The following is a 22,669-nucleotide window of genomic DNA, read 5'->3' on the forward strand; positions in this document are numbered from 1 at the left end:
CAACAAATGATTCCCAGATTTTTAATGCTAATAAAATGTTGGCTTTTTTCGAGACGGCTTTTTTCTGAGCAGAGATATATCTTTCTCTAATCATATCTGACCTAAGCTAAAGACATGAATAGATCAAGATCAATTTAAAATCAGAATGAAGCTTCAAAATTTAATTTATATATTTTCAGCAAATGTCACATAACTAGTAATAATAAATTTTTCACAAATTTTTGGAACGCACAGTTGCATTAGCCAGGCGCAGGTTGAGTATTTATACATTTGAATCCCTGAGTTTTTAAAGAGTGTTACTGATAAAGAGCTTTTCTTTACTGAAAACTTTCGCATATGTCATGTGCAGCCGCAATCCCGGTGTGGTTTGTAGCGTAGAATCCAAGTCTGGGTTATTATTTTCTGTGTGGATATCCAGTTTATCTGTTTGTTTTTTTTTTTTTTTTTTTTTGCGTTCTGTCCATTTATGGTCAACTCTTTTATTGATGTGTTTACACTAATCCCCATAAAGTTTATGAGTCCTGTTAAGCGCCAAGTATTTACGTAACATATATTTTATTGGATTTTGTGTGTACTCTCCAATTATGGCCAACTTGTCTCTTTCGTGTTGAACATTTATCCCGGCATAATCTATAATTACTGTGCAAGCGGAAATTGAAGGATGTTTTTTTTTTGGTTATGAACAGGACTTTTGGAATAGGGTGTGCCACCGGATCTTGTGGTCATGTAACTGAGCCACCGGAATAGGGATTTTGGAATAGGATGTGCCAGCGGATTTTGTGGTTATGTGCCTATGCCACAAGAATAGGGCTTTTAGAATAGGGTGTGCCGCCAGATTTTGTGGTTTTGGAACCGAGCCACTGAAATAGGGCTTTTGGAATAGGATGTGTCACCGGATTTTGTGGTTATGTAACTGTGCCACGGAAAAGGGCTTTTTGAGAGGGGTGTGCCACCTGATTTCGTGAATATATAGCTGTGCCACCAGTGGGGGAGGACTCTCTGGAATGCTAGAAGCAACAGTTTTTTTTGTTAGTTTCTTATTGATAGCGTGCCTTCGTATATACTAGTTTATTGACTGTAATTGTAAAGGAAAATTCGATGCTGTTTTTTTTTTTATTTATTATTTATTTTTTTGGTTTATATATTTATTTTTTTATTAACTTTCTTTGTAAATTTGTTTATTGATAGAAATACGAGATAAAAGAAGATTGTATAAGCGACAACTAGAAAGATCAGGAAAATGTGGAATGAAGTGAATAGGCCTTTACTGAAAGTTGAATCAGTGTGAAGAATCAAAAAAAAAAAACACTCAGACGCGTACACAGACTTTTTTTGTTATTTTTTAGGGGGAGGGGTTATAACTTCAAAAAATTGCCAAAATGTAACTTTAAAATTTGAAATAATTATTGAAACTTGGATAATTAAATAGCGGATAAATACTTATGATTAATAATTAAACAATAAAATGTGAAATAAACATGAAAAATAATAGCCAGAATGTAGAATAACTAACTGGAGGATGAAGGATTTGCAGCCCCTCTTTACAGTTAATCCTGCAAGATCATGTGATGAAAATAAAGGCTGCGAAGGAATACTTTCATTATTGAAACAATTAATGTAAGACGGTTTGTATATAATTTAGGCTCTTGAGTTATTTTTGCGCAAACTTCATTTATAGCCTTTCTTTCTGTCGTGGTTTATAATTATGCCCAATGTAGTTCTTGGCTTAGACAGCTAATCAGCCTTCTATTATATGTGTTATGCATGTTCTTACGGACTCAAAATTTTAATAGACTTTTATTTATTTATTTTTAATAGCATCGAAGTCTCTACAAAAAATCCTTCTTTTACAATTTTAAATTCATAAAATTATCCTTTAGTAATTAGAATTATTAATAAGCACAAAAGAAACGGTTCTAGAGGTTTCTAAACATTCTAGGTAAGCCCGACCAACATAATTTTTTTTGGGTTGACGAACAAGACACCTGAATTCGCAAGCAAACAAGCAAAAGGAGGGAGCGCCCGTCTAGAGTCTCAGGCGAGCAACCCAACCCGCGGGGGGGGGGGTATTTTCTATTTTCTGGGAGGTATTTTCCAGGGGGTATTTTCTGGGGGTAAACACAGGCCACCAAAAGAAACGAATTGTGGTAAAAACAAAACAAATAAGGGTTAAATATTCGATAGTAGAAAATATTCGAAAAACCCGTGCAATTTATTAAAATCGTGCAATAATAACATATTAATTATAAAAATGCGTAAAAAAATTATGCAAATAATAATACAAACACATAAACGTAGACTATATTAATTGCTTAGGACATGAGGATAGAAGTGGAGGTGTTATAGTGATTTACCTGATTATTTTGTAATACAGTCAACGTGGACTATAATCAACAAACGGTCGATTAGTCATAAAATCAATAATAGCTGAGGCATCAATAGCAATGGTTGATTTTCAGCAGAGATGGGGGATAATACATATCGAGCCCCTGTAACTGAAAAAGGCAGGCAGTAGCAAATCGCAAAAAGCTGCAAAGCCGTACCCAGAGGGGGGTTTGACCCCCACCCCCCGAAATACTTGTCTGACTCGTAAAAACGTAACAAAAATGGATATAAACAAATTTTGTTTGCGTTTTTAAGGTTCTTTTGTGTAAGCCTCCCCCCCACCCCGATTTTTTTTTTAATAAACCTCCTCCGAAAAAAATTCTGGGTGCGGCCTTGAAAAGCTGCATACTCTTTTTTGGGAGAAAAGAAAGGAAATACGACAAAAGGGGATAATTAGCTAAAATTTGTTAGATAAGCAAAATAGCAATAAGATTAGCAAAATTGAATTAGCATCAAAATAACCAAAGAGGAGATTACTGCTTACGCGTTCAAAGATCTGTTGGAGTCCTTTCTCGATCTCTTGGAATGTGATTTGATAATAGTCTTGTCTGGGGATTCTTGGGACTGACTGGAATTTTCCCCTGAAATAAAATTAATAAAATTATCTTTGATATTTCACCTTTAGTCGAGCCACATTATGACGGTATAAATGGGAAACAATGGCAAAAATACTTTTATTTTACACCAAGAGTAGTCACATAAATTTGTTTTTATTTGAGCTACATTGCAAACAAGCCATATGAGACTTTTCACATCTGTTTGCAAATTATCTATCTTTTGCGAATTCTGAAGTACTGGTTAGAATTCTGAGGCTATTGTAAATTGTAATACAGAGGCCCAAAATCGAAGAACATTAATCATATTTTCCAAAAATAGAGTTTGACTTTCACCAAAGTTCGTGTTTGGTCATACAAACCAAAGTTTGGTCCCTCTTCCCAGATGAAACAGCCAAGCTCGAGAGATGGAAAGATCACTCTCTTCAACACCAGAGTTGTCCCATCTTCTGATCGGAATCAGATAAGAGCCGCATCGCTTTTACAATTCTACTTTGCAGTTATGATGGAGATACAGTTTCCTTTGTCGGAATCAACAAATCCATAAAGACACTGAAAAATAACCAGGCGCCCAGTGTCTGCGGTGTAGCCATCGAACTCCTCAAGTATGCAAGTCCTGCCTTACTGCTAGGGCTCCTGTATTAAACACTGTTTTGCACAGTATGGTACAGGAAGACCAGGATTGTCGGGCTGAAATCCTGCCACTATGGAAACAAGAAGGATCCAGGAGTCAATGCACTAACTTCAGCAACATAACATTGCTCTCCGTGCCAGCTAAAATGTTTGGAATAACAGCCTTCGTCGTCTTAAAGGCCACTTTCGACTCTTTGGACTGGAAGTCACACACCCTGGCCCACACCCAGAACAACTGGTCTGTGCCAAAAGTACCGCTCTCTCTTTGAGACTTTATTTCAGCTCCTTTTAGGTTTGAATATCAGTGTTATTTTTCTTTGAAACAATTTTTATCAGTCACAGTTTCTAAAATTGATTTTTGTTTGTTTTTACTGGCATAAAACACCACGCGTTAATTGAAGGAACCTTTGTGAAGTTTTCGTAACCTTAACCTTTCGTAACCTTTTCTGCTTAAGGACTGAAGTATTGGATTTCGATTTAAATTTTAGGCGAATTTTTGAATAATCGGTGGAAATTTTCAGTCACCCATAGTTTGACTTAATTATTCAATGGAGTTCCAGTTATTTTAGATTTCATTCCTTCGTTTTTAGTAATTTCTAGTGCTTTTGGATTGGATATTATAAGTCAGCTAATTTCTCATTGTCAAATTTATTCTTTGCTTTTCACGGAAAAAGTAAAAAAAAATTTCAAGCCTTATAATTTCAATATAGCATATTGAGAATAAAGGCAAATTACAAAATAATTAGTATTTGATATTGTCTTTATCAGAAAGACAAAGAACAAATTATTACCGTTGGACAGAAAAAGCGAGAGCTATTTCTAAAAAATGCAGCTTTCCTGCATCTTAGACTAAAATCTTAAAATATTCTTTACTTAGCAGCTTGAAAGTCAGTTCCTAAAATTCAGGCTAAAGCCAAGATATATAAACGATGTTCGAAAGCATGCTATGGAGCTATTTATAAGTTTTTTATATTTATATATTCCATAAATACTTGTTAAGTCGCTGGTCGCTATGTCGCTGGTTATTTGGTTTGGAACGGAGGTCAATGGCGTGACTCTGTACGCTCAGCCAGAGGCGACCCAACTCTAAATGGGTACCTGGATAAATCTAGGGGGGAAACACTGAAAGCGTGAGATTTGCCCCCAGCCACGCATTGCATTCCCAGCCGAAGGCAGGGAATCAGGAGATCGGTACCTGTGCAACGCAGACCTTTTTATCAGCATGCGAGAAAGGTTTTTTTTTTAATAAATACTTGTATATAATGTAAATGCTTATATATGCTTGTATAAAATAAATAATATCATATGGATACTTATCGAGAACATAAATGCTATTAATGCTAACATTTATATTAATATTGATATTTATATACTCGTGTAGGCTTAACATACCAAGAAGGGTGAAAAAAGAATTTGATTGTTTGAAGTGGAAACTTATACAGCCATATATGACATAAAAAGTTGGGAAAAAATCACAAATTCAATTTCAAGTAAAAAATTAATCCATACGTGGCTATATAGCTTTTGTAATTACAAGAAAAAGTGGGAGGAAAATCCACAAAAAAGGGTAAAGAATACGGCACTGGATTTTACTGGCGCTGCTGATCTCCGTTTCATGGCCCTTCAGTCAGGAAGTACAATTGGGATCCAGCCATCCTGTGCTTTCGCATATCTTTCCTATTTACCTTCCCCAGGTTTCTCCAGGTACCCACTTAGAGTTGGGTCGGCTCTGGCTAAGCATACAGAGCCACATCACTTACCCCGATTCAATCCAAATAACCAGCACCACCAGGACCCGAGCCCCTGTCCTCCCGAATAAAGGGTCTCGGGTTAAGCACGCTAACCCCTCAGCTAGAGGGGCTTTTACAGACGAAAAGTGGTATCAAATATAACTAATTAGTTTTCTTTTGCTTTTAAAGTTCAGCGTTGCAATACTGACGAAATCGAAATACCGCCCTAAAAACTTCACAATTTCGAAAGAAGAAAAAAAATCGCAGTTTTTAGGTATGAATAGACAGGAGGGGAAAAGGTTTTAAGGAGACAGGAGGGGAGAAGGTTTTAATTTGATGTTCGTGGTACTTTAAAGCAATTAAAGCAACTAAATTAAAGCAATTAAAGCAACTATTCTATAAATTCTTATATGAATACACAAGCATTTACACATTCCACTAGCAATTTTTTTTTTCATCTTTCATGACAGTGTTTCCCAACTTTATCCAAATCACGTACCCCTTAAAAAAGATTTTCAGCGTCGACAACCCTTGGGCACAGTGCTATTAATCACCAATAATTATTTTAAGAAATTTGTTTAATTTTCTTCGTCATCTCAATAAAGACTGAGCTTTAAAGATACAAATAAAATACAAAACATGGATGAAAGCTGAGTATATTCATAATGTTATAAAACAAGATTAAATCCAACTAAAATTCTTTTTTAAACGAAAAATTTAAGAAAAAGAACATTGATTAATCACATTGTGATTTTTCCACCATTACTAACATTTTTTCGGGTACACCCCTCATATGCTTCCGCGTGCCATAGGTTGAGAACCACTGTTGTATTTTATTGTTTTGGGTAGGAGGGGGGAGGAAAGATTTTATTCTAACATTAAAAATGACAAGGATATAAATAAAAAATCGGTTGTGATTTCCATTTCCGTTTAAAAACTTCACCCTCTATGGCCCTTTTGCAAAAGGGCCATAGATTGTCAAGTCTTGGCTGATGCCACTTTGCTCTATGGCCATTCAACTCTCTATGCCATTTCAACCCTCTATGGTCATTGATTGTCAAGTCTTTGCTGATGCCACTTTGCTGATACTAATCGTAAATTATCAAAAGAAGAAGAAAATAAGGGCAAAGAAAAGGTATAATACCTTGTTGTGAGGTAACTGAAAATGTTGAAAAATCTTCCATATCGTCGGTAGATGGTGATTCCACAATTCTTTCTTCTTTATTAACCTGAACTGGATCCAAAAATTTGACATGGTCGGAGTAGTCCAACCCTTGAGGTGATCGAAGAATAACTACAGAAATATGGTTATCAAATGCAGCGCTGCAAAATAGAAAGTCAATTTAAAGAAAAGACGATTAAATTTAAATAAATCAAATTTTAAACATATGTATATTGAAATTTACAAGGATCACATTGGATTTGGCGGAAGGTGAGTAGATTCAGCATAGGATTGGAAAAAGCCAATTTTTTTAATTCAAATTTCAGAGAGAGAGAGAGAGAGAGAGAGAGAGAGAGAGAGAGAGAGAGAGAGAGAGAGAGAGAGAGAGAGAGAGAGAGAGAGAGAGAGAGAGAGAGAGAGAGAGAGAGAGAGAGAGAGAGAAAAGACGAAAGATCATTATACGTCTCAGAAGAAAAAGAAGAAACTATCTCAGAAGAAAAAATAAATGATCATATCAAAATATTGGTTCTCTGGTAACTTTGTACACCAATATGTCTGATTAACTCTATACCTCTGATTAACTTTATAGTATGCATAGACTGATTGAATTTCACCATTAGATTGTTTTTTTATGAGCTGTGAAAAAAATTCACAGCTCAAAAGGTCACAGTTCACTTTATTTTTAGCACTAATTTCTTCTTCTATTTTTGGAGCTGAATGAACATTTGAAAAATAAACAAGACGTTAGTGGAAACTATTTATATTTATCTCAGTCTCTGTTTTTTTTTTTTTTTTACTTCCATTCACTCTCTGTCTTACTTGTAATTAAAAACATACTTGTAAGTTATCTTTTTTCAGTGCAAAAAAATGATTTGCAATAATCTATTTTGAGCATTACAAAAGGACTACCAAAATTATTAATAACCAACATTACAACTCTACGAGTGTGCATCTTTTATGAAAAAAATGTTGATTTTCAGAAGATAGAAAGAAAAAAAGAACATACCAGCTTCTCTATTGGTTACTAATATAGCTAATGCAGACAGAAAAGGGAAGTTTATGTCTTTCATAAACAAGATAATTTAAAGGTCAATATAAAAAGTAAACAATTTGTAAGGAATCACGCAACAAACAAAAATATATTTTAGATTTAAAACAAAATACCGGCCATTCCCTTAATGATATTTTAGAGACTTTTTTATTTTATTTTAAAATTTTTAAAGATTTCAAACTTTTTTCAAGATTCTTAAGATTTACAACCTTTGAAAGACTTTATTTAAAATCTCGGGTGTTTTCTTTTAGTTGTACCGTTCGATGCAAGTGTTGAATATGACATAAAGATTTAAAATTTAGACAAATTTAAATTATAAAAATTTAGTTATATATTATTAAATTAAGAAATATATTTAAAATTAATATAATGATAGTATTATAATAATAATATTATATAATATTAATAGTATTTACCAAATTATAAAAATTTAGATCCTCCCCCCCCCCAAATGTTTGTCCGACTCCTAAAAACGTAATAAAAATGCATATAAAAAATTTTCTTTACGCGTTTTAAAAAGTTTCTTGTAAGCCCCCTTCCCTCCAAACAACATAAAAAAACAACATGTATAACAAATTAATAAAAAATTAATATGCTGTTTTATAATTTGTTGTTTTATAAACTTAATAAAACAACAAATGAACATGATGAAAAACAATTATACCTATTGGGTCGTCCAAAGATTTTTCTGGGCTGTGCTGTTCGAACTTAAAAAGGTAAACATAGAAGAAACCTTAGCCAATTGCCACCCAAAATCATGGACGTATCCAAGAATCTTTGTCAAGGGGGAGGGGGGACCAGAAGATTCTTTCAGGGGGATGGGGTATACTAAAAGACGAACTTTATCTAACTGTCCCAAATAAGGGTTTGTTAGTCTACATTTTTAAGACTAATTTAAGATTCGGAGTTATAATTCGAGGGGGGGTTCAGGATCAGAAATGTCCCTTTTTGAATACGGCCCTGACCAAAATATCACATATAAGACTATATAAAAGGGTGAAGAGAGTATACTTACTGAATAGCCCAAAAATATTCATTCAACTCATCAGCAGTTTTTGTTCTCCAACTTGACTTGTAACCCATCATCAAAATATTTGGCCTCATTTTCCCCAAACCAGTGGATTGGATAAGTACCCGAACACCAGCACTGAACTCTACTTTATCAATAACAGCGTAAAATGATCTAATTTTGTGCGATTTAAGCCAGGCATAGGCATTTGTTGTAAGGTCACTTCGTTGTCTTTGACTTAAGGCATCCTAAAACAAAACATAGCACAATCTATCAAAGCGTCTAGGAAAGGGGTTAGAAGATTTTTTAAGTGGGGGAGGTCGTATCCAAGAAATATCTTTTCATGTTAGTAGATCGATTGCCAATCATACGGTGAAAAAAAAAATGTTTATGTTCGATCACGGACTTCATCCTAAAATAAAACATAGCACAATCTATCAAAGCGTCTAGGAAAGGGGTTAGAAGATTTTTTAAGTGGGGGAGGTCGTATCCAAGAAATATCTTTTCATGTTAGTAGATCGATTGCCAATCATATGGTGAAAAAAAAAATGTTTATGTTCGATCACGGACTTTAAGCCCGGCATGTACACAGAGATGGCAATCGAGCCCTTGAACCCCCTCTCATGAAATTTAAGACTTTTACAATTATCCCTATAATTTCTCATATTTTCTATACATTTTGCTTTTTCTTTTTTTTTGTATTCTTCGAAGTTATACTTCGAAGTTATACTCGCGAAACAAATTCCTGCCTGCATGCCTGGTTTGATTCTAAGACCTATAAATTACAAGAAAAACCGATAGCTGCAATTAGTCTTCTATATCATCTGGTATCTACTAAATTACCAAGGACATTAAAATTAAAACATTGTTTGCCCTCTGGCTCCATCTTAGGTCTATTCGTACCTGAAAACTAGGATTTTCTAAGATTTTTGTTTTGAATGTCATACAATTATTAGGATTTTTTATCACGTGAATAATTCTCTCTTTCGTTGTCACACTGAATAGTAGAAAGAAACAAGCGGAAAGGTATTGTTTACAAACAAGCCCAACCAAATGGTTGCAACACCTAATTTATCTTTATGTGATTGTCAAGCAACGCAACAAAAAATAGTTTGGTACAATCGTTATTGAACTTATTGATTTAGAACGTTATTAATTTAGAGTAATATTTATGATTGTTTTAGTGCTTTATTATTGTGTTGTAAGGCCCACAACAAGCCAAGCTTCTTGGGCCAAATAATTTTTCTTTACGTTTGTAATAGAGTTTAGTATTAATAAAATGATTGATTGATTGATTGAACTATTCAACAAATATTATCTTGTGAGAATATGTAAAAATTAAGTAATAAATTTATATTCTATGAATCAGAAGAAAATAAGGATTCAATCGATATGTTAATGGTGAACTAAAGAGATAAATATAACAGAATAGGAGCTTAATTGGTCTTTCTAAAAAGAAGCTATTGAAAGTAAGTCACTTAAGTAGTAATTTACATTGTTTAATCTTGAATAGTTTTAATAATATCCAGGGCCAGACTTAGAGTTGATGGCACCCAGGGCAAAACTATTTACGATGCCCCCTTTGACTGAAACATTCACAAAAAAAGACACGGTTTTCTGGCCAGCTTGCCCCCCCCCCTCTCCCCTTGAACGGTTCTTATAATATCGATACTAATGCATAGCTTAGATTTATGGTAATGTTTGTCTTATGCCACAGAAATCAGGAAAGTTCACTTTCTAGAGCTCTATGATATATTTTTTTTTCACTCATTCTCTCCTCATTTTTTACACACGTTCCATATTTACGAACTTGGCGCCCGATAAGCGTAAAACTACATAACTGCATATGGAGGTCCTTTTCATTAAAAATTGAGTTCCTGGAACTTTGTAATATTTTAAGACGTATATAGCTGTGTAGGTTCTCACTTGCCTAATTTAAAGAATCCGATTCCATTTTTAGTGTCCTTGGTACATAAATCATTTTAGCATTTATACCTCTATAAATGCTCTATACCTCTATAAATGCTCTTTTAGCAGCATACACCTCTCTTTCCGTAATAACCGTAATAACATTCATTTGAATAGAAGTAATATTATCCAGGGTAAGTTTGGTGTTTTATACTACCTCCCTTCCATACATATTGAAATAGCAAGACCCCCTCCCATGAAGGAAGAAAACATTACAAAGTCTAAATAAAAAAGAAAAGGAGAATCCTTCACCCTACAATTTGAGGAAAACGAAGCTCCTGGTAGCACTGGTTTGTCCCTTACCAATGTCAAGCTAACCTTACCAAGGGTAGCTATCAAAGCAAATTTTACCCGTCTATTTATTTGCTAGCACCAGACGCAAGATCATACCTGGAGTTTTTTTTTAGAGGAGAGTTTGTTTTAGCCATGGTTTTAGCAACCAGCATACACCTCTCCTTCCGTAATAACCAATAAAAGCAAAAATATCTAAAAAAATTTCACTCGATAACATTTTGGCACTATTCGGGCTACGATTATCACTTTACTGCACAGTGGGAGAAATAAGCAAGTGGCTTCGGCGCGATGTATTCTGTGACTTAAAAACGGCAATAGAACTTACAATTTTCCTTCAAACAAGAAGATTCTCAAAAATTATATGACCATTATTCGATACAATCGCAGAGCAAGAAAACGCATCTATAACCATTCTTTTCGAAGCCACTGACGATATTTAGTATTTTCGTAGGTGGGGACTTGAAACGTAGGTAGGGGGCTCCAAAGTTCTCAGACATGTTAAATTGGATGATACAGTTTTTATTATGAATGGGTGCGTTTCCCCTTTTTATAAACTAATGAAAAATTCCTTCTGCTAATAACTCTTGAGTGGCAACTTCAAGTGTAATGAATTTTTACATAACTTGGATCTGCATAAAAAACAGATCCTTTCAATGTATATGCTGTTTTTCAATATCCATTGTTTAGAGTTTCGGTTACTAGTGACAAGGGTTGCTCTTTACGTAATTAAAGACGAAAACCACATTGCCTTTCCATGATAAAAACAACAAAAAGTAAAATAGTACGGAACTTATCTAGTCTAGTGAAATTTCTTTAAACCTTAGATGAATATTTGAGTCCTCTTTGAACTTCGCAAGTATTGATTCTGGGACTGCTCTAATAATTTTTTTTTTTTTTAGTCTTAAAGATCACATTTTGTTGTGTCTTATTTTACGTATATAAGTCGTTTGCTGAGAACGATACTTAGATTTAGAGCCGAAATATTCATTTAAGGTTTAAACAAATTTTACTGTTTCAAATAAATTTCTTATTGTTTTACTTGTTGTTTTTATGCTCTGCATAAAAACAACAAATTTGTTTAAACAAATTGTTTAAAATTTGTTTAAGCAAATTTTACTGTTTCAACTAAATTTCCTATTGTTTTACTTGTTGTTTTTATACTCTGCATAAAAACAACAAATTTGTTTAAACAAATTGTTTAAAATTTGTTTAAACAAATTTTACTGTTTCAACTAAATTTCCTATTGTTTTACTTGTTGTTTTTATACTCTGCATAAAAACAACAAATTTGTTTAAACAAATTGTTTAAAATATCTTTAAACCAATTTTACTGTTTCAACTAAATTTCCTATTGTTTTACTTGTTGTTTTTATGCTCTGCACGCGTCGTTCATTACCAAGATTGGCTTCATAGTTTTCATTTTTTTTTGTGATTCGAATTAAACACTTTAAATTGTGGTTGAAATCAATGCCGATCTCCTCTGAGAAAGAAAACACAAAATAATTTTGGATTTAAAAAATAATAATATGCTAAATACGTTGTTAACATCTAATAGAACTTCTATTATCATACTAAAAAGAACAAAAAAACATTATTTTCTGTTATATTTTTCTTTAATATTTAAAAATATTATAGAAATATTAAAGTGAATTTAACTATTTAAATATGAATATTAATTATAACTTAATTATTGTCTTCTTTAAAACACCGACTGAAAAGAGATTTTCTTTTTTTTAAATAGGGTACTAGACCTTCTAGTCCCATAAGCTGTTCAGTCATCCTCAATAAAAATATAGCTAAAATATATATATAGCTTTTATAAACAAAATATATATATATATATTTATATATATATAATATATATATATATATATATATATATATATAAATATATATATATATATATATATATATATATATATATATATATATATATATATATATATATATATATATATATATATATATATATATATATATATATATATATATATATATATAATAAATATAATAAATATATATATATATATATATATATATATATATATATATATATATATATATATATATATATATATATATATATATAATTTTGGATTTAAAAAATAATAATATGCTAAATACGTTGTTAACATCTAATAGAACTTCTATTATCATACTAAAAAGAACAAAAAAACATTATTTTCTGTTATATTTTTCTTTAATATTTAAAAATATTATAGAAATATTAAAGTGAATTTAACTATTTAAATATGAATATTAATTATAACTTAATTATTGTCTTCTTTAAAACACCGACTGAAAAGAGATTTTCTTTTTTTAAATAGGGTACTAGACCTTCTAGTCCCATAAGCTGTTCAGTCATCCTCAATAAAAATATAGCTAAAATATATATATAGCTTTATAAACAAAATATATATATATATATTATATATATATATATATATATATATATATATATATATATATATATATATATATATATATATATATATATATATATATATATATATATATATATATATATATATATATATATATATATATATATATATATATATATATATATATATATATATATATATATATATATATATATATATATATATATATATATATATATATATATATATTATATATATATATATATATATATATATATATATATTATATATATATATATATATATATATATATATATATATATATATATATATATATATATATATATATATATATATATATATATATATATATATATATATATATATATATATATATATATATATATATATATATATATATATATATGTATATATAATATTATATATATATAATATTATACATATACATATATAATAAATATATATATTTTTTATAAAAAATATATATAAATATATATAGCTAAAATAAAGCACTAAATTGTGCTTGAAATATAGTCTAGAAAAAAGGTGGTAGGGGGTGATTTTTCAGTCTTGAAAGTTTTCGGCAACATTTTTCTAAAATCACCCATTTCTTATGATGATATACTTCAAACTGTTCAACATTCAACCGGATAGAACATTAGACATATTTTCCCCAAGCGCTTGAGCAAAGGTCTAATGTAGACAAACTATTTAGATTTCAATAAAATCCTGTTTATTTATTCAGAAATGTTTGTTATCTTGATAAAAAACTTATTGAGCAACACAAAATGGTCATCATTACTTGCGCGAACAGTAAAAAACGGCAAAAAAGATGAAAAATGTCAACTAATTATGGTTGATACTAAGGTGGTTGTGCAAGCAAGTTTCTAGGAAGATGATAAAAAACCAAATTGATATGCAAACAATCTTACATATTCAGAAGTAAATAAAAAAAAAGGATCGCAGCATATTTTATATGAACGGCAGACAGAGGAAGAAAGGCGAGAGAGAGGAGGAGAAAGAGATGGAGGGGATAGTGAGAAGCAGAAGGAAGGAGGGGGACGAGAGAGATGAAGAGAAAGAAAGATTGTTTTCATAAATATGTTCCACATGAACGTGATTTTGCCGGAACAAAGCTCATAAAGAGGCCTCTTTGACTATAAATTTATATATTATATATATATATATATATATATATATATATATATATATATATATATATATATATATATATATATATATATATATATATATATATATATATATATATATTCAGTTATTTACAAATATATGTTTTTATATAAATATGCATATTTATATCATATGCATATATTTATACATGTTTATATAAATTTATATATATTATTTATTTTTCCGGCTAAGATTTTGACGTGCTTTTATGTTGTACCGTACATGAGCTTTAGTTGAACCGTTTTACAATTTTAAGCTACGTGGTTTGTCTGTTGATGGGATATTCTCAGTTAGCTCCGTTTTCTACTCACACAACTGCTCTTCATGTATAACTACTCATTTTATTCTAAGGATCTTCCCCTCCTTGCATCACAATTTTTTAGGAGAAACAAAAACATATAGGTTCACTCTGATTACCCGTCTAAGAAAGCGTTATTGAATAACCACTTTGTTCGGTGTTGCAAATTCATCAAAAATGTCTTCTCGAAGAGGAATCTACCCTCGCGTTCAATATAGGGTACTGCAATCGATTGCAATAATGTATATTGAACGCGGGGCATACCTAAGCTACCCGTTTATTCCTTCAAATATACCTTTAACAGACACAGAAAAGGTGGTGATTAACTTGGGAAAGCACTAACGGCTTATTGGACGTATTTGATGTAAATGGCGCTGCGGCAAATGTCACGAAAAAGATCCCTAATACATCTGTGTTTGCCCAGCGCTGACTAAAGCAAAGTTATAAAAAAAGACGTTCAATCTTTTTTAGCGAGAACGACCCAGCGACACAGCTATGTAAAATCTGGTTCTGTCAGATTGAAAGCGAAATTCTCTGGTCTTTTAACACGATTTACCCAACTAAAAACAGGTGGGTATGTTATTTTATAGATACATTCTAAATACATCTGTAAAAAAGAATACCAGCAGCACGTTTTTTATGGTGTCTAATCAGGAAGCTACAATTTTACCAACAGCAGCAACAGATTTTTCAATCCAACCCCAATCAGAAAAATACAAATATTCACCCGTAGCAAGACATTTTTTCATCAGGTAAATGCGAAATCCGGCTACCGATGGGAAATTCACCTCCTTTCAGAATCTAGCCAATGAAATACACCCAAAAAGGTTCCTTACCTTGGTAATATGGCCACAAAGCATTAAACCTTGTTTTTTACAGATAAGATTGGCAAAATCAATCAATGGGCTTCTTGACGGAGGGTTTCCAGAGAGAATGAGAATTTGAGGTCGGTAATTCTTAATATGCTCTTCGAGATAAACCAACTGATAGACAGAGGCAAGCGATGACTTATATATCTGGGCTTGAGTGCTTGAGCCCCAATTTACATCTGAAAGAATAGTGGCGATGCTTAGAAAAGGAATTCGGATTATCTTGCAACATGTCTTCTGAGACTGCCATTATGGAAAATGATTTTTATTTTCTCGTATAGACCCATTGCGAGAATTCGTTGTTGAATTTACTTAACTGTGGGTCTTTTTTCCTTCTTTGTTGTTCTTACAGTAAATAACCACTATTTTATTCCGAAGAATAAAACTATGTTTTTTTTTTGTTTTTTTTTTTAGTGTAAAACACACAAAAAAAACTATCTTCAGAAAGGGAATCCTTCTGAGGATTCATGTGAGATTTCATTTCCCTGTGCTTTGGCACGGCTAGTCTTTCTCAGGGCCAAAATTTTAAATATTAATATAGTATAAAACATGGACGTCTCATACGCAAGTCTGATGAGCTGTGAACCTGCATCTCCCTTCATTATTATTAATTAATAAATGAATTAGTAATTAAATGAATTAATAATAAAATAGTTAAAATAAATTAATAAATAATAAAATAATAAATGAACAATAAAATCATAAAACAAATAAATAAATTAATGATAAAATAAACAATAAAATAAAATAATTAATTAATAATGAATGAACTAATTATTAATAAACGAATTAATAATGAAATTAATTACTTAATAAATATTATTAATATTATTTAATTCGAAACTGAGTTTCCTTTTTTTTTTCTTGTTTTCATATCAATCTGCGCTGCAATCAATTACTAGACAAGATGACGGTACGGTGCTCTTAGAAACCCCACAATTATCATCTATATATTGGTTTGGCTTTACAAAACAAAAAACATAATTATTTAGTTCTTTATTTTACAAAAGCCGTTTAACTTTATTTAATTTGTTAGTTGGACGTAACCCTACACTACTACAGTATGGAGATGATAAGTTGTTGGTTGTCAATGTACTGTGTTTTTGCATTACAATTATTTTTCAAATTTTATTATTCATCATTTCTTCTTCCTTTGAATGGGGAATTTAAAAACACTGAATCGAAACTGTAATTTTTTTTATTCACCCTATGTTCAAATTTTGGTCTTATGTCAAAAGAAAAAAGAATTGACTTGCTTTAGATATATTTATAAATTTAATTCAACTCAAAAGCCCATTATTAATAGCACATATTTCGGTCCTATATATGGGAATGTTACACAAGCAGGTAAATAGGTAGAATTTTATTTTGGAGGGGGGGGGAAATAAAAAAGACGAAAATAAATAAATTATATGGAAGTTGTTACAGGGAATATCGTAAAAATTTCGAGACTTAAGGGAAGGGGCAGGGGCCATATATATATATATATATATATATATATATATATATATATATATATATATATATATATATATATATATATATATATATATATATATATATATATATATATATATATATATATATATATATATATATATATATATATATATATATATATATATATATGTATTATTTATATATATTATTATTATTATTATTATTATTATTATTATTATTATTATATATATATATATATATATATATATATATATATATATATATATATATATATATATATATATATATATATATATATATATATATATATATATATATATATATATATATATATATATATATATATATATATATATATATATATATATATATATATATATATATATATATATATATATATATATATATATATATATATATATATATATATATATATATATATATATATATGTTTAAAATATAAAATGCCGTCAAACAATACATAATAATTTGGAAGCTACTTTCACTAAGTCCATACAAATACTTTGAAATTTTTCCCTTGGAAAAGTCTCCCCCAGCCCGCGTATTAATAATAATCACATTTTTAAATTTAAAGTGTTAAAAAAATTGCCCGGGGAAAATTCCTCTCCAGAAAATTTTCTCCTCCACTATCAAGTATTTGCGTTCAGGGTTTCTAATACAAGCCTGCTTGAAAAGTACTAAGGCCCATGGGGGGGGGGGATATTTATACCTAAAATCTTCGCAAGAGGGCATTCACCTGCATTTGAAAGTTTCTTGGCGATCGGATTAACAGTGTAGTAATGCAAACAAAAGAGACACACATTACTACAATGTTCACATAACTGTATGGTATGTATTACAATACAGTTCATGAGATCGCCAATAAACTTTAAGAGGTTGTTGGAAACGCTCTTGCGAAGGTCTTAGGCCAAGCATAACCACCCCCCCCCTCCACCCCCGCCAAGGCCCTCTTAATACTTTTCACGGTGACTGGAAATAGAGACACTGAACACTTGACATTTCCTTCCGTTCAAATGTCATATTATTGACATTATTTCGAGATTAATTATCATCCACCAATACCCGACGGGTAAATTAATAAACCTGTTAAATTTAAAAATTCGATCGTTATTTAAATATGGGGAAAATTTTCCAGGAGGAAATTGTGGGGGAGAATTTTTTGCAGGGGAAATTTTTCCGCGAGGGGGATTTTTTCTTCGAGAGAATTTTTCGCTATGGAGGGGAATTTTCCGTGGAAGATTTTCCCACAAGGGGAGGGGATTTCCCGAGGGAGCTTATCAATTTCATCAATTGCTTGAAAAAAAATCCCAGGAAGGGAATTTTCATTAAAAAGTATTATCGCTATTACTACACAGGGGAAATTTTCTGCGGGGGAGATTTTCCACGTGGAGGGGAAATTTTCTGCATGGGAATGTTTTCCGGGGAGAAGGATTTTCCTTGAATTTCTTTTTAGATCACAGCAACGCGCGACGGGTAAGCTAGTACATTTATAAAAATAATAAATCTGTGAAATGTCATTCATTTTTTTTGCCAGTCAAAACTAGTTAAATATATTTTTTTAAGTTTTTAAAACTTAGTCAGGTAGATCTTGTCGACAATAGAACTGAGCATAGGCTAGTATATGAAATAAGGAATAAAGTGAGGATTGGCTATATTTTTACCATATGGAAGCCTCTAGCACAACCTTCCAGGCAGCATTAGTTGTTCTGAGACGGTTTCCTTATTTAAATAAAAAATTTTAGTCGTACCACAGGATGAGAGGGGATTGCTGGTATACAGTATTTATTTTTCTTCTTCTTCTCCTTCTTCTGCTTTTCCCTCTAATTTTTTCTCTTTTTTAATGTGTGTACTGCTGATTCAACTTGCTGCGCGTAAATTCATTATGAAGAAGTGGGTATGTGCAACGGCCCAGAGACGTACGCAGGGAGGTTTTGGGGCCAACCTTCCCCCGCCAAATATTATGTTTTCTTGAATATATAGGCACTTCTTATTCATAGTGTCAAGTGTTTTTTTTTTCATTATTACCCCCTCACCCTGAATATTACTATTACCCCTCCCCCCTTAAAAATATTTTTATTCGTGTCTGCCATAGCCTAATATCATCTTGTTTAACCTGTTGAGAGGACACTCTGCTCAAGTATGCAGCAAAAGACCAAAAACAAGAATATTCATTTGCAGTTAGATTTTGACTTATTAATTGAAATATATGGCTATGAAGCATGGACGCTCCGAAAAGCGGATGAAGATTTGATGAAGATTTTTTCCAGAGAAATTGCTTAAGGATTGTTCTGGGTACCCGGCTGACTGACCGTATTTCGAACAATAGGGTATACGAAAAGTGTGGTTCAATACCGCTCTCTAGGGCTATAATGAAAGAAAGGTTGAGGCGGCTAGGGCACGCTGTGCGGATGAAGGATGACAAATTTCCGAAGATTGTTCTTTTTGGCCAACCATCTAGGTCTAAACGGAAAGCAGGTCGTCCCCGTCTGGGGTGGGAGGACGTCATAAAGAAAGATTTAAAGGAAATGGGAACTTCGTGGTTGGGTGTAAAAAGAGAGGCTTTGAATAGATTGGGATGGAGGAGGAGCGTGCGTAGCTGTGGTGGCCTCAGGTGGCTTGGTGCTGCGGTGAGTTGCTAGTAGTAGTAGTAGTAGTAGTATTTTGACGTAGAACACAGCTAGAGAGAATTGTAGAATTACCTGGTTTTCTGTAAACAATGAGGAGGTAAAGACAGAGGAGACAGCCAAATGTAATAAGCGCTGTGGGCCAATTCATTAAAAACATCACTGCAACACATAAAACAGTCCCAAGAAGACTTATCCATCCTTTGTAATACTGAAAAAAATTAAAACGAAACTTAAAATGTGATTTTAAGTTTAAAATGCAATTTATTTATAATCCATAATTAAATAAAAAAGAAAAGAAAAGAAGGAAACAATCAGCCAGCTTTTGTCGTCAATGACAATCAACCAACAATCAACACTGTATAAGCAATACCACCAATTCATAAAAATGCTTGAATTGGTGGGTGAGCAGCAGGGTTGCCACCTGTTGCACGACAGTGCTTTTTTAGCACTATTTTATTATGTAATTTCCTATTTTATTATGTCTAATCTATTTTGTTATGTAATTATAAAAATAAAATTTGTATTATATAATGTTCAGTAATTTCCAATTGGCAATGAAAGAGGTAAAATACGTATAAAGACCATTGAAGTCAAATTTGACCCTTTCAGAGGAACATCTGGTCAGCTCCAATTAGAAATAAATGAATGAATATAAAATTAAATTAACTGCTAGTTTGAATTTCAATCTATCAATCAGCAGGTAGAGCAAAAATTCAATAATTTTTGGTGTTTGCTTATGTGTTTAGGCATCAAAAATACTCTGAAGCGATTGTATACTTGGGTTACTAATTTGACACGCATGTATGAATTTTCCGAGAGGTGGTTTGGTAATAGAAAAATCTGATAATTTGAATAAGAACTATCCAAAAATTCAGATAAAATTTCATTTCGGAGGAAGAGTTCAGGCCCCGAGGGCCCCTCGAATACGTCCCTGACTTCGTAAAATAGACTACTAATAAAACTATTTTGCACTCGATGGTAAAAACCGGTTCTGTATTTTTCTTTCTCACCAAAAACCCTATGTAGAAAAAAAATGACTTAATGATTTATCTATTCAAATCGGATTATGAAAATAAATAAGAGAATACTTGAATGCACATACAGAACTTTTGAATAAATATAAAATTAAATAGAAAAATTAAACAAAACTGACGGATCGTATCCTGAAGTTGCAACTTTGCAGCAGCTCAACCCTAAACTCTCAAAAATAAGCTTAATGGAGTTCTGAAGTTGCAACTTTACAGCAGCTCAACCCTATACTCTCAAAAATAAGCTTAGAGTTCTGAAGTTGCAACTTTACAGCAGCTCAACCCTATACTCTCAAAAATAAGCTTAATAGAGTTCTGAAGTTGCAACTTTACAGCAGCTCAACCCTATACTCTCAAAAATAAGCTTAATAGAGTTCTGAAGTTGTAACTTTACAGCAGCTCAACCCTATACTCTCAAAAATAAGCTTAATAGAGTTCTGAAGTTGCAACTTTTTAGCAGTTCAACCCTATACTCTCAAAAACAAACTATACTCTCATATATACTCTCATATAAAATAATATATAATAATACATATAATAATAATATATACTATATATATATATATATATATATATATATATATATATATATATATATATATATATATATATATATATATATATATATATATATATATATATATAATAAATTTCATGTATTCCACGATCTCATGTGTATGGTGACAGTTCTGCTAATAAAAAATTTATCAACTACGAGGAACATAATTGCAGATGTCTCGGAAATTAATACTTTAATTATGATTTTCTGTCATTGAACATTTTATTATACTTTGTATTTCATAGCACAAGGCCATGTCAATTGTTTGGCTATTAATGCATTTATTACCACAATAATTAAGGCCCCAACTAAATTCTGGTGTCATAGAATTACCAATGAGAAACAAAAAGATTACTTTCCCGTAATCCCAACGTAGTGTGCTTCGTTTTCATTGGTTTACATCGGTGACGTATTTTCGTAAGCCAACCACTTTTCCCCTACTTTTTAATACCTAAACAATTTTAAAACTTCTGAGTGAAATTTTCGGCCAATAAAGAGAACGAGTTAAATTCCGCCTGATCCAGTTATGATGCGTGAGATTCAAAGCCAGTAAAAAAAAAAACACGACAAGGTTTGGCGAACAAATGGCAGTGTGGTCTTAGTAATAAGAAATGCCTAATTTAAAGTATTACGCCGAAAAGGAGGTTTGGAGTCAAAATATTTTCTGCAAGTACTCCTGCTTTACTGAAGAATTACTCTTATAATACTTTTTAATTTAAAATCAGCAACTTAATCAATCTCTGCAATATTGGCTAAAGCAGATCCTTGGCGAAAACGCACGGAATTCATGTAGGGTCATCTTTACTTCTACCGGAAGCCTGTTGAGATTTTCAAGGCCGATGTATCTGACAGAAAACTTTGGCAAAAACTGACTGACAGAAAACTGAGAGAAAACTCTGACAAAAAACAAAGATTCTGTAGTACTTGGAATCGACGTTCGGACCAATTTCACATAACCCATTCAAAACTTATTTTGGAACAACTGTGTTCTGTCTCTTTAAAAAGTCAGAAAAGCATAGACATACAGGTAGCAAAGTTGAAGAAGATTCATACACAAACAGATTTACATAAGGTTGAACCACACAGAAGAAACAGCAGAATTTTAGAAGATAAACAAAAAATAATAACTTAAAATGACAGAAAACACACTGGCCATTAATTACTATATAATTATTTTAGAAGCCAATATGGCTAACTGAGCTACATGACATCCTTCATACTCAAATACATAAAAACATAGAAAATAGAGAAATAGAAAAAATAAAAGAAACAAATATAAAATAAAATGTCGTGTATTACCAATGTTTTCGAACTTACCAGTATTGCTAGAAATACAAGCAAAAAGTAAAAACAATAGATTAGATAACGGGTAATATCCCGTTTCAAAAGAAAAAAATTTTTTTTTTGCTAACTAGGAGTTTCTT

At 31.5% G+C, this 22,669-nt stretch overlaps 1 protein-coding gene across 2 annotated transcripts in view; it reads right to left on the minus strand.

Moving 5' to 3' along the window:
• Positions 1 to 22,669, minus strand: part of LOC148951487 (bumetanide-sensitive sodium-(potassium)-chloride cotransporter-like) — a 199,734-nt gene that overhangs the window by 34,547 nt on the left and 142,518 nt on the right. For both annotated transcript variants that reach the window (XM_089090907.1, XM_089090906.1), the window contains 5 exons: positions 19,731 to 19,866; positions 15,517 to 15,728; positions 8,531 to 8,772; positions 6,447 to 6,625; positions 2,870 to 2,966 (listed from right to left, as the gene is read on the minus strand). In XM_089090907.1, coding sequence (XP_088947033.1) covers positions 2,870 to 2,966; positions 6,447 to 6,625; positions 8,531 to 8,772; positions 15,517 to 15,728; positions 19,731 to 19,866 — 866 coding nt within the window. The remainder of the gene's footprint in view (positions 1 to 2,869; positions 2,967 to 6,446; positions 6,626 to 8,530; positions 8,773 to 15,516; positions 15,729 to 19,730; positions 19,867 to 22,669) is intronic.

Source organism: Artemia sp. Qi Xiang Cuo, chromosome 6, assembly GCF_049724085.1.
Source record: "Artemia sp. Qi Xiang Cuo chromosome 6, ASM4972408v1, whole genome shotgun sequence".
Taxonomy (NCBI): Eukaryota; Metazoa; Arthropoda; class Branchiopoda; order Anostraca; family Artemiidae; genus Artemia; species Artemia sp. Qi Xiang Cuo.